At 41.0% G+C, this 14,400-nt stretch overlaps 1 protein-coding gene across 3 annotated transcripts in view; it reads right to left on the reverse strand.

The window, feature by feature from the left end:
• Window positions 1-14,400, reverse strand: part of LOC129188935 (IQ motif and SEC7 domain-containing protein 1-like) — a 128,529-nt gene that overhangs the window by 87,107 nt on the left and 27,022 nt on the right. For 2 of the 3 annotated variants that reach the window (XM_054790085.1, XM_054790144.1), the window contains exon 2: window positions 10,436-10,465. The exons of the other annotated variant lie outside the window; for it this stretch is intronic. In XM_054790085.1, coding sequence (XP_054646060.1) covers window positions 10,436-10,465 — 30 coding nt within the window. The remainder of the gene's footprint in view (window positions 1-10,435; window positions 10,466-14,400) is intronic. 3 annotated transcript variants of the gene reach the window in all.

A 14,400-nucleotide genomic window follows, 5' to 3' on the forward strand; every position in this document is an offset into this window, starting at 1 on the left:
ATTTCCACGTATTGGCGCCGCTGGAAGCCTCGATGATGGCAAGTAAGGGAGCCCATTGGCCTATATATGCAGTTACCAGTTTTCATTGTAGGGAAAAACACAATACAGATGTCAACCATTATTACATTTTTATGCCAATATCGGCCCGCCGATATTATCGGACATCCCTAGTTACAATGTAACTAGTTACACGTAACTAGTTATCTTTTTCTTTTTGGACAGTATCAATCATTTATGGCCATGCATACATAACCACAAAAGGCCGAAAATCGGAACACACCTGTTGTCCTCAAAACAGGTATAATTCATGGCTGCAATATTAGGCATCAGTTCATAAAAAAATATTTGTTTTTTCTTGTAATATTTCCACACCAGTCTTATGAAATGATGAACTTTTCTCGTAACACTTTGAAGTATTTTTTTTCCCCTTACACACAACATAAATTATGTTAAATGACACTGATACTGGCAATAACACAATGGGATGTGTCCTGGCTGGTCCACCTCTAAATTAGGTGGATTGCAATGGAAATGCCAGAGACTCTCTTGTCATTAAGAGGCAATGTACCATGAACATTATTTTGAAGCTGTTATTTGACGTACAATTATTAAGGCCTGGTGGCGTACTGGTGCATGCTGATGCCTTTCATAAAGATGGCATAGGTTCGGTTCCAAGCAAGGGCCCCAACATCCAGCTATTGAAGATGTCCGGTTCCGGCCCCAAGACCGGATAAATGCAAGGGGTGGGCAGAAAAACTAAGTCAAACCAATAATGCGATTGACCCTCCATAGGTAGAATTATTACAAGTTCAATCACATGACAGTAAAAATAAGTAAACACTTCATGTATCGTTATGCATTCGCCTCCAAAGTGTAGCTTGGGACTGTTAAAAATCAGATTTAATCACAATGACCTGACAACATTTGACAAGTGAATACACAACGGAGTAGTTTTCTGTTTTTGCTGTAAATACATCTTTATTACCTGCAAAATGACTACATTCATTCTGACGTTAACGTCTGCAGACTGAATTAACATCCCCGCCCGGAGTGAGGTTTGGTGCAAACCTGTTGCATTGCTGTCTTATGAATAGCAGTGAACACAATGTTGTTGTGAAGTCAATCGAAACTGCTGAACACACACAACAAAACACACTACAAGAGCAGTTCCTCATATCGTCGACACCACTCATTTCCTCATCCATGTTCATTTCAAAGTGCCAGTCAATAAATAAAAAGTAAAAAAAATATATATCGTATTACAAAGAAATAATAATTTAAAGTTGAAAATTCATGCTCTGTGTGACTATGTAGCCCAGGGGTGTCCAAACCCTGCTATGGGATTCCTGATTTATACTGTTAATCAATATTTTCATAGTTAGAGCATAGAAAACTTGTTTATGACCTTCTAAATACGTTTTTTAACATTATTAGAGCCGTCTTGACATGAACTAACACGTCTATAGTCACCTTTACACTCGCATTAAGCCATTTAAGACATAAATAAGACTCGTGCATGTGTGTGTTGCTATAAATGTATTCCCTAGGGGACCTGAGTGGCGGGCAGACCGGGCATTGGGGTTCAGATTTGTGTTTTAGCTTGGCGTGGGTTACTATAGCAACAGTAGGCTGTGTTTTTGTGACGGATTATTGTGCCTGTTGTGAGATCACTCAAACCTGCAATAAAAGCCTGTTGTTCCAGCAATCATGTCGGGTGTTTTTGCGTGTCAGGAACATCACTGAAACCTAGTGCCCAGTGCAGAATATTACATACCATTCGCAGCGTCTTTGAATGAGTCTCCAGAATGACTTATATTTGCATTTTAGTTCATTTAGACATTTTTAGGCTTGGACAAAAAATACGTAAAGTTGGCTTCAATATGCATATTTTTTTGACTAATAATAGGCAGTATTCAACCACAAAACAGCATGATTTATTAATTAATATACTTTCAAAAAAACTTAGAGTGAAACTGCGTGTAGAGGGACGACTGTAGTGTTTTTGCTGTTCTGCCCCGTGTGCTACGAGAAGAGCAGTCATGTCCTCTACAATACAGCAGCTGTGACATTTCTCATCTTCTTTGACTGGACACCATTTCCACAAAGACACTACTGCGGGCTCCTGATTTCACTGAGCCGTGAGCCCATCAAACACAAGGCAGAAATGATTCTTCACCTGTCAACATACAATCAAACACCAACAGGCTCCTGGCCGCTCTACTGGAAAATTATATCTTTATAGAATACATTACAGTATATATAAGAACCAAAGTAACATCTGCTTTGACGAATATCTTCTTTTGTTTTTAAACAATTTCTGCATGTGTGTTGCTTTGCTCATCTTCTACAACCCAACAAGCAATTCACAGAGTTTCCTTTAGTGCAGCTCACTGTATTTGATGAATACTGCACGGAGGCCCTCAGTAATATCATTGAGTAAGTATGTCACAGCTGCCAGCATTTGCTGTTGTTTTGGCATAATGAATTATTAATTTCAGAACTGCTAATGCCGCCTTTCACTCCTCTGCCAACACAATGGGAGAAAGACTTGAATTAGTTTCCTGCCATGAAATAATTACTCTGATTGTTCTTGGGAGTTCATTTTTTTCCTCATTTTCCGTGCCTGAGTGACATTTTGCCGCAAAATGACAGGATTTCAATTAGAATTGTTAATTTACTAGAAAGTGGTAGACGGCAGTGTGTGTATGATATTGTTTAACCTACTTACATAGGACCTGCTGTTTCTCTGTAAAATGTCGTTGCGGCTGTCACGACCAAAAAGATAATGTTGATCCACTTCTTTGATGCCTTTGCGTTTTTTTTTTTTTTTTTATTCATTGCATAAAGTGGTAGTTACATAATGTTTATAGCTGAATGTTGTTTTTTTTTGTTCCTAGCTTTACTGTGATATTTATGTTCTACTGTACCTTAAGTCATATGTAGATTTGGACACCAGACAGATGTCAAACCCTGGCCCATGGGTCAGATCCGGCCCACCACGTCATTTTATGTGGCACATGAAAGCCTGGAAATAATGCACATCGCCCCAAACGCCGAAGGGTCGCACTGTGAATTTAAATAACAAAGGTGCGTAAGGTCGCATCTGTGGTTTGGCAGAGGTTGTGAATGTGATCAAAAGCTATCAATGTGTTTGTAAAATATAATGATGCAAACAGAGTTATGACGTAATAAAAAGGCCTTCATATACATTTTTATGGTCTCACGGTTAAAACTGGCCCTCAAATGTGCAACCGTAACTCGTTTGACAGCCCTGCACTACAACTTCAGATGATTTTCCTCACATGCAGCGTAAAAACACCCGAAACGCATGGGATCAAGAATCCGAAGTCGTACATCTTACAGTGAGACAGGGACTAAGATAGAAGTGTCTTGGATAGAAGTGACATGCAACAGACAGCAAACGGTGTCAGAAATTTAGAGAAACCATCTTTGAGTGTGTCTGCCTCTCACTGCTGCTGCAACAACAACGACCAATAGGAACACACCACCAAATGATGCAAGCATCACGGTGATCACACATTCACAGCCACTATCATCAGCGTCAAACACAAAGGAGATGGAAGATAAATGGAGGGTAAAACTGTAAGTGGGACTCAAACGGAGGTGCACTGTGGTTAGCCGTTATAATTGTCTTCAGGGAAAACTGCATTTTTTTTTTGGAGTTTTGCCCGTCATACACAAACATACTATGTGTCTTTCTTGTTTCTGTGCTTTCTAAAGATATAAAAACAGATAAAAAAGACACAGCTAAGAATACACTTAAAGGGAAACACTTATTCCGCCTTTAAAGCCTTCTGAAAAAAACTCTAAAAAGCACCAGCTATGCTCCATTTACATATGTGACGTGCATATTAACCAAGCTACAGCGACATTGTTTTACCCTCTCTCATGGTCTTGATAGCCATCACAGTCATATGCTGATGCAGTGCTGTTTGTTTCTGTTTTCTTATTGTTTTTGTTGCTGTTGTCCTTGTCTCTCTCTTTTTTGTCCCCCTCTTATCCCCGCACCCCCCCTCTGTTTTCTTTTCTCTTCTTCTCTATCGCCTCCTGCTCCGGTCCGGCCGCTCCAAATTTGCATAACAACAAAACATCAAAGTCAAATAAATTCTGTATAACAGGGGAAGTGCATCTCACACTTTTCCCCGGCAGACCAAATCTGTTGAGCACATAAGGGCATTTAGATCAACAACACCATCTGCCCTAATGGCTGGACAGGACAAAAAAAAATTAAAGAATGTATTAACCACGTCTTTGTTATTGAGTGAGTTTTAAAATTTAAAAAAAATTGCAGTTCCTCGCTGTTTCGCGGTTGACTATGACGCACCACATTTAGTCAGTCAAAAATATGCATATTTAAACGAATTCTATGTGGTTTTTGACCTAAATTTTCTAGCATAAAAATGGCAAGTAAACTAAAATACAAATATAAAGCGCGCGTGTGAGTCTGTCTTATTTTTCTCTTTTTTTGTGTACTACAGTATATTGGGCAATGCGAGTATAAAGGTGACTATAGGGGTGTTATTTCATGTCAAGAGGGCTGTAATAATGTTAAAAACTGTACTTGGAAAGTCAAACAGGTTTTCTATGCTCTTAACTACAAATATCCGATTTACAACCTTGCGGAAATTCAGTTATTACGGTCAGGTTTGGAACCGATTAACCGGGGTAAACATTTATTTTGCTTTTCATATTTTCACCAGTGTCCATAAAAATGTAAACGCACATACGTCAATTGTGCTAATTAGTGGTGGATGTCAGTGAAATACGCAGACAGAAGACACACATTATGTTAATTATTGAATTCTGCTGCGTCATCATTGCCTGATGTTGTCATACTCGCTTCTATAGTCTATTCCCTTGTACACGCTGATGATCAAAATTTTATGACCAGTTGAAAAATTCACATTTTGCACTGTTGGATCTTAAGGAGGTTGTAAGTAGAGCTTCAAAATGCACATAGAAGAAATGGGAGTGAGACCAAAAAAAAAAAATTGTAAGCAATTCACTGCAAACAGCCACTAAAGTGAAATAAACGTTTTGATCAGAAGTATATGACCTACAGCCAAAGAGGGGACAGACTTATGGTACTGACAAATCGATCCATCCATCTTTTTTCAATACCACTTGTCCTCAATAGGGCAATGGGTGCCGTGGAGGCTGACTTTGGGCAAGAGATAGGGTACACTCTGGACTGATTGCCACTCAGGCTCACATTCACAACTATGGACAATTTAGCCTCCAATGAACTCACCATGCAAGGAAGCCAGAGACAGCTATGCTAGCATGGGGAGAACTCTACACAGAGATTAACCCAGATCTCCTGACTGTGAGGCAGATGTGTGACGCGCTGTGTTGCCCCTGTCAAAAACAATAAAACCTCAATTCAACTGAAAGGATTGTACGATACCAATGAAATCTTGAGGATCTAGTACACAAGTCATTATGGCATCGACACAGGCCCACTATGGTGACCTTGTTTCCATGCAACAATGATGTACTATCACTACTAGGTTCTATTGTCCCCTCTTTCAGCTGCGCACTCGTGACGTGTTGTCTAATTCCAGCATGGCATCTACAGAACAATGCCTGATTAGAGAGAGCTGAAATCCATTCCAGTGGGTCAAAGGGAGACTTTTACAGTGCAAGCAAGGAGGCTCACTCTCCTTCCTCTCCGAAGATGAGCATCACTCTCCATGGCAACCAAGAGGAGAGGATAGGCCAGTTCACTTCCTCTGGAGAGCTTCAGTTAAGGAGAGCAGGGTGGGAGAAGACACTGGACGGATACTAAAATGTACAACTGTCACATACGGTCCCTGAACGGTTCTGATGTGTCACTGCACCGCATTGGGGGCCCCCTTTGTAGGGCTTGCCTGTGAATGGCGTCTCCATTTGATGCTGTCTTCACATTGTTAAACACAAAGCAGTAATAAAAATAGTTGTATTTTCTGTTCCCTGGATCCCCCTTTACAGTCGTAAGTCAGTGTGGTACATGCAAACCGTTGACAGGTCGACAAACTTTATGTGTGTTCGGAAGCAAAGGAACAAATTTAGCTCTTCTGCTAAACTTTATGATAACCCCACGACACCTTCACAATAAACACAAAAAACAGGTCCTTGGAGAGAGACTGGAAAAGGATTTGACCCTTAAAAGAATTATTTTCATTGTGCTCTCTGTAATGAAGGTTTTTTTCTTTGTCGGGAATTTGAGATCATGTCGACTCCTTCAAATTTTTCAGCAGTACTTCGCTAAACTGCACTTGAGTGTGACCATGGGACCGAACAAAGGTAATCAACTGTACGAAATTAGAGACTATGCAATGTTCAAAGGCTCCCCAATCATCTCAACCTTTTGGGACATTTAATTAGTCTTTCAACCATCTCACATTAAAATAAAGCTGCCACCCAAACGTAACTCAGAACAAGCAAGCAAACAGGTGGAAAGCTGAGGAGAGTGTCCATTGAAGTCAGTCTCATAATGACAGTGTTTGTCTGTTCTGACTTTGTGAATGACAGGCTGCAAAAAGATGAAGGATTTGAAGAGCGTCTCTATCACACGACGTTCTCTGAAGAACAATCCAATACAAGCAGGTCAGCGAGGCTTTCAAGAGCCCGCCTGCCGCCCCCGCCTTGATTCTAATCACATCTGAATGAAGCCATCCATCCTGATTACAGAACAGCACACCAATTAAACACTGCCTTGTTGTTATTCCTCTCTCATTAGCCACAGAGTGTGTATGAGAATAATCCGCCATTATCGGCCATGGCCGTCTTGCTCTCCGTAAACGCACACACTTGAACGAAACCCCTGATCCTTTGGGGAGCATGGTTTATTTATTTATGGTGCCTGTGCAAAGTTCACAGGCGTGTTCATTATTAACGATAATGAAATCTACCAAGGCATGTAATGCACAAAATGTTAAAGTGGACGGGCTGATTTGTGTGTCACATTATGGCATATGAGCACAGTGAAGGATGTCATGACAACAGGTCTCCGTCTCTGTGTGTACACGTCACAGTGATTTGAAAATGGCTGCACTTGAAAGGGAATCTGCTGCAGAGTCTATACTTAGACGCACGTGGTCGAAATTGTTGTTGCCCTTACACCAAAAAAGGAAAAACCCACAAGAATCTCTGAAATAAATGGTAACTGATCGATAATACAAAAAATGTACAAAAAATGAACAAAAGCAAATCAAATATTGCTTTAGAATTGTGGTTTCAAGAGGAAAAAAAAAACAAATGCAAAATGCCTGGACAAAACTGATGGTAGCCTTAACCTAATACAGTCAAACCTGTCTATAGCGGCCACTAAAGGGAAACGGCAAAAGTGGCCGCTATAGGCAGGTGGCCGTTATAGACAGGTTGGCGGCCAATTTGAATTTGTGCACGCACATATTAACATGTCTGTGATTAGAAGCTTGTTGTGTTTGCAGATACATATAATTATACTGTTACATGTTGACCAGTAGAGGGCACTGTGGGACTGCGGCTAAAAGTTGTAAAGAACTACTAGGTTAATAAACCGCTGTTAATAAAGCGATTAAAGTGCGTGAGTCTCTCCTTCCCCACAACAAGGGGCATTACAGTATTGACCAGTGCACATTGTCTCAAACGGTGTCACTGTCTGCAACAAGCTCCAAAGAAGACGGCTTTTTTTTAATGTGGAACAACTGACAGTTTGTGTGGATCTTGTGAATAATTGTGACTGAGCTAGGACTCAGTAATTCAAGTCTACCGCTCAACAGCTTCATTGCTTAAAAAAACGAAACTTTTTGTGCATGAAGCTTCTGCTTGAGTCGGCATTTTGGCCGCTATATGCGGTCAGATATTGACCAAGGGATACAAAATGGGTGGCCTCTGGCCGCGTTAGACAGGTGACCGCTATACACAGGGTCTATAACACGCAAATTTTCCGCGGGGGATTTCTCAGTGGCCGCTATAGGCAGGTGGCCGTTCTATACAGGTTTGACTGTATTTTGTTGCACAACTTTTTGAAGCAATGACTGCAATCAAGCGCATCCTGTAATTCTCAGTGAAACTCCTGCACCTGTCAGCAGGTATTTAGGCCACTTCCTCATGAGAAAACGACTCCAGTTCTCTCAGGTTTAACGGGTGCCTTCTCCAGACTACATGTTTCACGTCTTTCTACAGCTGTTTAATTGGATTTAAACCAGGGCTCAAAGAAGGCCACTTCAGAATAGTCCAATGTTTGGCCCTCAGCCATTCTTGAGTGTTTTAGGTGTGTTTTGAGTCACTGTCCTGTTGGGACGATGCATGACCTGCGACTAAGAGCAAGTTTCTGACCCTGAGCAACACATTTCACTCCAGAATGTCCTGATAGTCTTGAGATTTCATTGTACCATGGACCCTGTGTCGGATGCAGCAAAGCAACATAACAGAGAAGGTGCCGCCACTTCAAGGAGCTTGACGAACAGACTACAGTGATTTGCAGCTATAACCAAATAGAAAATATACTGCAAACACATTGAATAAACAGGGGAAGCAGTGTAGAATATTTTCGTCGGGTCTGTTGTGTATAAAACATGATCTGGTGTCAATTTCAGCCCGTTTGCACATCGCCACTTCGCGACATACAAAAGAGTGTGTCACAAAGACGATGAAATAAATAATACACAACGATGTGATTTCCAAAGAACAACATTCTTTTAACTAATTGTGCTGCATCCAAAACAACTACTTTAACCAAATGTCAACAAAATGTGCATAATCAGCATAGTCCGCACACAACGTAACTAAAATTGAATTGCGGAAGACTATATGCAAATGAGTTGATGCCTGCCTTGGTACTATATTTGCATGTTATGTCTCCGGTTTTTCATCAAAATTCAAGCAATAACAAAAGTGAAACTGATTCCAAATCAGAAACATGGCATAACGTCCAGGATAAGTGTTTCTTTCAGGATTTCTTCTGATGTATTTATTCTAATCAATACACTTTTGCGTCTCGCACGGGCTTTCAAGCAGGGCCCATCCACTAGCTCCTTGTTACATGCAAAATACGTCGCCATTTTGGAGTATGTTTGGGACAATTTAAGGTAAGTTTAAAGCATTCGTAGTGGCAGATATGGATGACATAGCGTTATATGTTAAAGTGATACTTTATTTTAATGTGGAAATTGGTTGGAAAGGGCCACGCGGTGGCCGAGTGGTTAGCATGTTGGCCACACAGTCAGGAGATCCGGAAGATCTCGGTTCGTATCTTCGTTGGGCATCTCTGTGTGGAGTTTGCATGTTCTCCCCGTGCGTGTGTGGGTTTGCTCCGGGTACCCCGGTTTCCTCCCACATTCTAAAAGCATGCATGTTAGATTAAATGGAGACTCTAAATTACCCATAAGTATGAATGTGAGTGTGAATGGTTGTTTGTCTATATGCGCCCTGCCATTGGTTGGCGACCAGTCCGGGGTGTACCCCGCCTCTCGCCCGAAGTCAGCTGGGATAGGCCCCAGCATACCCGCGACCCTAGTGAGGATAAGCGGCATAGAAAAAGGATGGATGGAAATTGGTTGGAAAATGTCTCAGTTTTGCTTGCTATGTCAGGTTGTGTCATGTTTTGGTGCCCCTTTCAGGAGCCTGAGCCTTAACCAAGTCTCCTCCATGTTTCACAGCAGATATGCTGCTCTTTTCTCTGTATGCTTTATTTTGCATCTGTAAACATACAGCTGACTTGCCAAAAGTTCCAGATTTTTCTCCAAGAAGCTTTATAGCTTGTCAACATGCATTTTGAGTTACTTCAGTGACCATTTTTGTTTTTTTTCTTTCTTTCGCTGAAGACTACCAACAATTTAATCCACGGCTGTACTGTACTTCCATTCAAGGGAAAGCATGGGGGAAAGCTGTACACAGATGGTTTTCAGTGTCCATAGGGAGGCGTGTACTGTAGCGTGGCGTAGTGTAGTGGAGCTCTCTTAGCCATAACAGCGATGGAATAACTATTCATTCATGTACTGTATACGGAACACATGCATCTGATAATGATGTAGGAGCTGTGTTAACCTACGTTGTGGGCCACATCTGAGTTACGGTCGCCCTCACTCAGCTGATGATAACTTCAAAATGATCATGTCGACTTATGACTTGCATGCTGAAAAAGTGTGTGCACCCCGATATACAGTACCTGTACATAAATACTCATATTTAGACAGTAAAGACAGTAAACATATTTTCTATATTTATAGTAGGAGGTAGATTTTTGGGACATTTTAAAAGTAGCTCACAGGCTGAGAAAGTGTGAGCACCCCTGATATAGAGCAACACAAACAGAGCCAAAAGCCCAAGTACAACATAAACTACAACAATATGCTTTAAATTGTATAAAATAGACTTGGCATAAAATGAATGCTATACAAAACAATACAATACATTACAATATTAGAAGTAACTGAACATCCTCTACCTGACCATCCTGGATGTGTCTCCATCAGACCTGAAAAAAAAAAAGAGTGGCTGAGTGATTTCTGTTGATAAAAGAAATGAAAGGATGCCACCAGGCATGCCATTATCATAGAACGCCTTAGTTAACAGCGTTACTTGAATCAGCAACACTAAAACAGGCAGGTTTAGCTAACTGTTAAAGAACAGCATTATACAGACAATTCATGTGGACTCAGAAAAGCTACTTCTGGAAAGCCTTGCCAAAACAATGTTTACAGGATGCTTGTTATTTTAAGTTTCTGTAAAACATAATGTGCATTGTTTTACAGGCACATATTAGACAAATAAAGCACTTGCAGTGCTGAATTTATTGACGCACGCATCCACTGAAGCAAAACATCCTTTAGCATTACAACTAAATGGCCTCTATTAATACAACTATGATAAAAGAAAGACAATTATTGTGGAACTGTGAATTGCCACACCTGCTGTTCACATTCACTTTTATTATCGCATCTATCAAAATGCAAAAAATGAGACCAGTGTGATTGTACGGGTTTGTTGGTTGTTGAGGTGGCTTTTTTTTTTTTCAATCCCAGAATCAAAATGCCAATGTCCATTTCTAACAACTTACGCCACGGTTGGCAGCCCTCAGCATGGGGCCTAACCAAGCAAGCTACTGTATAGATATGCGAGTGGGATTTTGTATAATATTGAAAAGTCTGACAAAACCACAGCACCCAGCATTTTGGAAAGAGGAAAAAGCAACTGAAAGCATCCATCCGTTCATTCATTTTCTATCATGCTTTTTCTGTTCAGCTGGAGACTATCCCGACTGCTAAACAACTGAATAAAACATAAAACAAACGTTAGGTTAATTGGCGACTCTAAATTGTCCATAGGTATGAATGTGAGAGTGAATGGTTGTTTGTCTGTATGTGCCCTGCGATTGGCTGGCGACCAGTCCAAGGTGTACCCCGCCTCTCGCCCGAAGTCAGCTGGGGTAGGCTCCAGCATACCCACGCGATCCTAATTAGGGTAAGAGGCATAGAAAATGGATGGATGGATGAACAAACGTCCACAAATATGGCGCTCCATTTTTTTTCCCCATTCATTTAACTTTTTTTTGGACATTTAGGAATAAGTATATTTATATTTCACAAAAAAATTCTTTGCAAAAGCCCAATATATCCATCCATACAAACCATTTTCTTTACTGCCTGTCCTCACTAGGGTCGCAGGGCCTAAAAAAAAAAAAAAATACTAATCAAAAAATCCAAAAAAAAACAAACGCACGCCACCACCACTATCAACATCATCATCATCATCATCATCATCATCATCCAGCTGGTTCTGCCCACAATCAATCAACTGCATGAGTGGTTCTCATATCGTGTTATCTCATTGTGCAGCACTGACGGCATACTGTACTCATAAACACAATAAAAATCATTCCTCATTACTGTAACACGTGTTAAAGGAACAATCAAAAGGATGATCAGCACTGGACATTAATAAGAGCAGATATTGTACGATAAGGCTGCAGAGAATGTAGTGGATGTGTGCAAACATCAAGTAACCTGCTTCTTCTCCATGGCAACAGCTGCCAAGGCTTCAGTGGCCCAGCAGCAACATTAAACATGGACACTATTAACAGATATGCGGGAACACGGGCTACACCACAGAATACAACTGTGCTGGCTGGCTGTGCGTGAAATAGGTCAAGAACAAACAGTATCATATTCAAGTTAAGTATATTTAAGGGGCAACACATATTTGTTTCTTAAATATAAACAAAATATTTGAAACACAGCACAAGCAGGTTTCCTTTAAAGTCGGCAAGGCGTCCAAAAAACAAACTAAAGGGTCCATGTGGGAAAATATATTTGCACCTTATTGTCTTTACACTTTTTCCTTGGAAAGAAGGCTGATGTTCACGGTGAAAGGACTGCCTTGGAAGCCATTAAAGTAGTGGAGATGCTCAGCTCTTTTGTCAAGTTAATAAACATCCGTTCTGTGTCAAGCTGCAGCCAATTCTCTGTTGGCTGAAGGATTTTTTTTCTTCCTTTCTCATTATTCTTTGTTACATTATGTGTTTTTTTTTCTGCCTTTGTGAACCTCCTCTTGACCCAGAATTCTGTTACAGCAAATGATCCGCTTCTGATTGTCTGTTCAGCAAATATGAACAAAAGTGTCCTAATTATTACATAAAGCGTACATCAGACTGTGGCGTTCTCATCAGAGCAAGCCCCATTACAAGTGTGCAGTCGGGCTGAGGCTGAAAACTAGAGCTGGGTCAATATAACGCAATGAGATTCATTGACACACAAGCCAGAGTCCAGAGCCAATGCCAATTACTGAAGCTATCGATTGCTGTGTATACAATGCATCACAGAAAAAAATAAATGGCCAGACCAAAACCATTTCTCACATATATTTTGCAGAATGATACGCGTCTGTCGTTTGGAGTGCCTTCCGCTCGATGTTTCAAGGGGCAGAAGCGCTCAGTACCCTGGACAGCTCCTCCGCCCCACTGCAAACTCCTGCGACTAATTTTTGTGGTCACGCCAGACGACAGCAAATGCTTCATCACTTAAGGTCCTCACTGTCTGAGCCACCGTCTTCCACTGCCCATGAAAGTTGGAACACTTGCAATATATTTTGTATTTGCGTGAAGTTGGATCAATGCAACTGACTGACCCAGACAGCAATTTACAAAGTTGAGTCCATTGGATTTGCTGTAAATGGTCACACCGTCAAAAAAGTCCTCCACAGTTTTAGTACATATTCATAAAACACTCCAGTGGTGGAGACAAAACTCATTTGTGCAGCCATAAAGTGGATGATTCCCATATTTCATGGCGTCACCTATCTGCAGGATGATGGATGTGTGTGAGCAAGTTAAACTTCTCCCCTTTGCACACAGATACTGGCTGCTGCACTTCAATCTGATGCATTCCCAAAGCAATTTTAATAATGCAGTAAATGCCAAATCCCAGTGGAGGTATCACACCACAGGATTCAAGGTCCCCCGCCAGTTGTTGAGGCACATCTACAATTCAGCCGCTTCCTGAAACCAAAATGTTAGGTCTCTCTCCGACGACAAGTCATGCTCTGTTTTGTTCTGCGTGCGATGATGCTACTGCCTTTTTCCTGAGTCTGTCGTAGGGAGGACAGGCTGTTTCCTATTGGGGGGGGGGGAGGAAACGGACAGAGCACACACCCAGCCCCCGAAAGCTGCTGACTCAGAGTTTATCAATCTGCGTTTCTGCAAGAGTAAGTGCAACTGGACACGGGTGCCATAATGCACAAGTCTGCTCATTTAATCATAGCTGCCTGCCTTGCTTCAAATGAACTGGAACAGTGTCTACTGCGCAGCCACTCACTGCCCATGGAGGCTCACACGCTTCCCCCTTAAGCGTTTTTACCACAAGGGAAGGCCTGCTTCATTGTAATTACAATCGTGCTGTTTCTGAAGAGTTTTGAGCCTCGAGGAGTCACTTTCCTCCTTTATTATACATAAAGAAAACGGCAGATGGCTCAGACACTAAATGAAATGCATGTGCGGCTATTTGCTTTGCTGCGTTAAGAGGAAATTCTGATATAATATACTGTGTGTTTAACTGATCACACACTTTTACAAGAAGAAGACTGGCTCTTTTTGTAAGCTTGATTACATAAAAGTGAACTTGGTGCACTTGTTAGTGCAAGCGAATAGTCGTGTGAAGCAGCATCCATCTTTGCCAGGTTCATAAGATATGTATGTCGTATGTCGATTGTTTCCCAATCGACCACAATTGTATCAAACAAACAAACAAACAAACAAAAAAAGAAGCGATTGTAGCTTGGGAAAGAAAATAAATAATGGCATCTAAAAGATTATTGAATTATTAAAGTGAAAATGATTTGTTTGTTTTCACAGAGGTCATATGAAGTGATTTTTTTTTTTTAATTAGACAAATCTTAAGTAACTTTGATCAAATGTTG

Source organism: Dunckerocampus dactyliophorus, chromosome 1 (genome assembly GCF_027744805.1).
Source record: "Dunckerocampus dactyliophorus isolate RoL2022-P2 chromosome 1, RoL_Ddac_1.1, whole genome shotgun sequence".
Classification (NCBI taxonomy): domain Eukaryota; kingdom Metazoa; phylum Chordata; class Actinopteri; order Syngnathiformes; family Syngnathidae; genus Dunckerocampus; species Dunckerocampus dactyliophorus.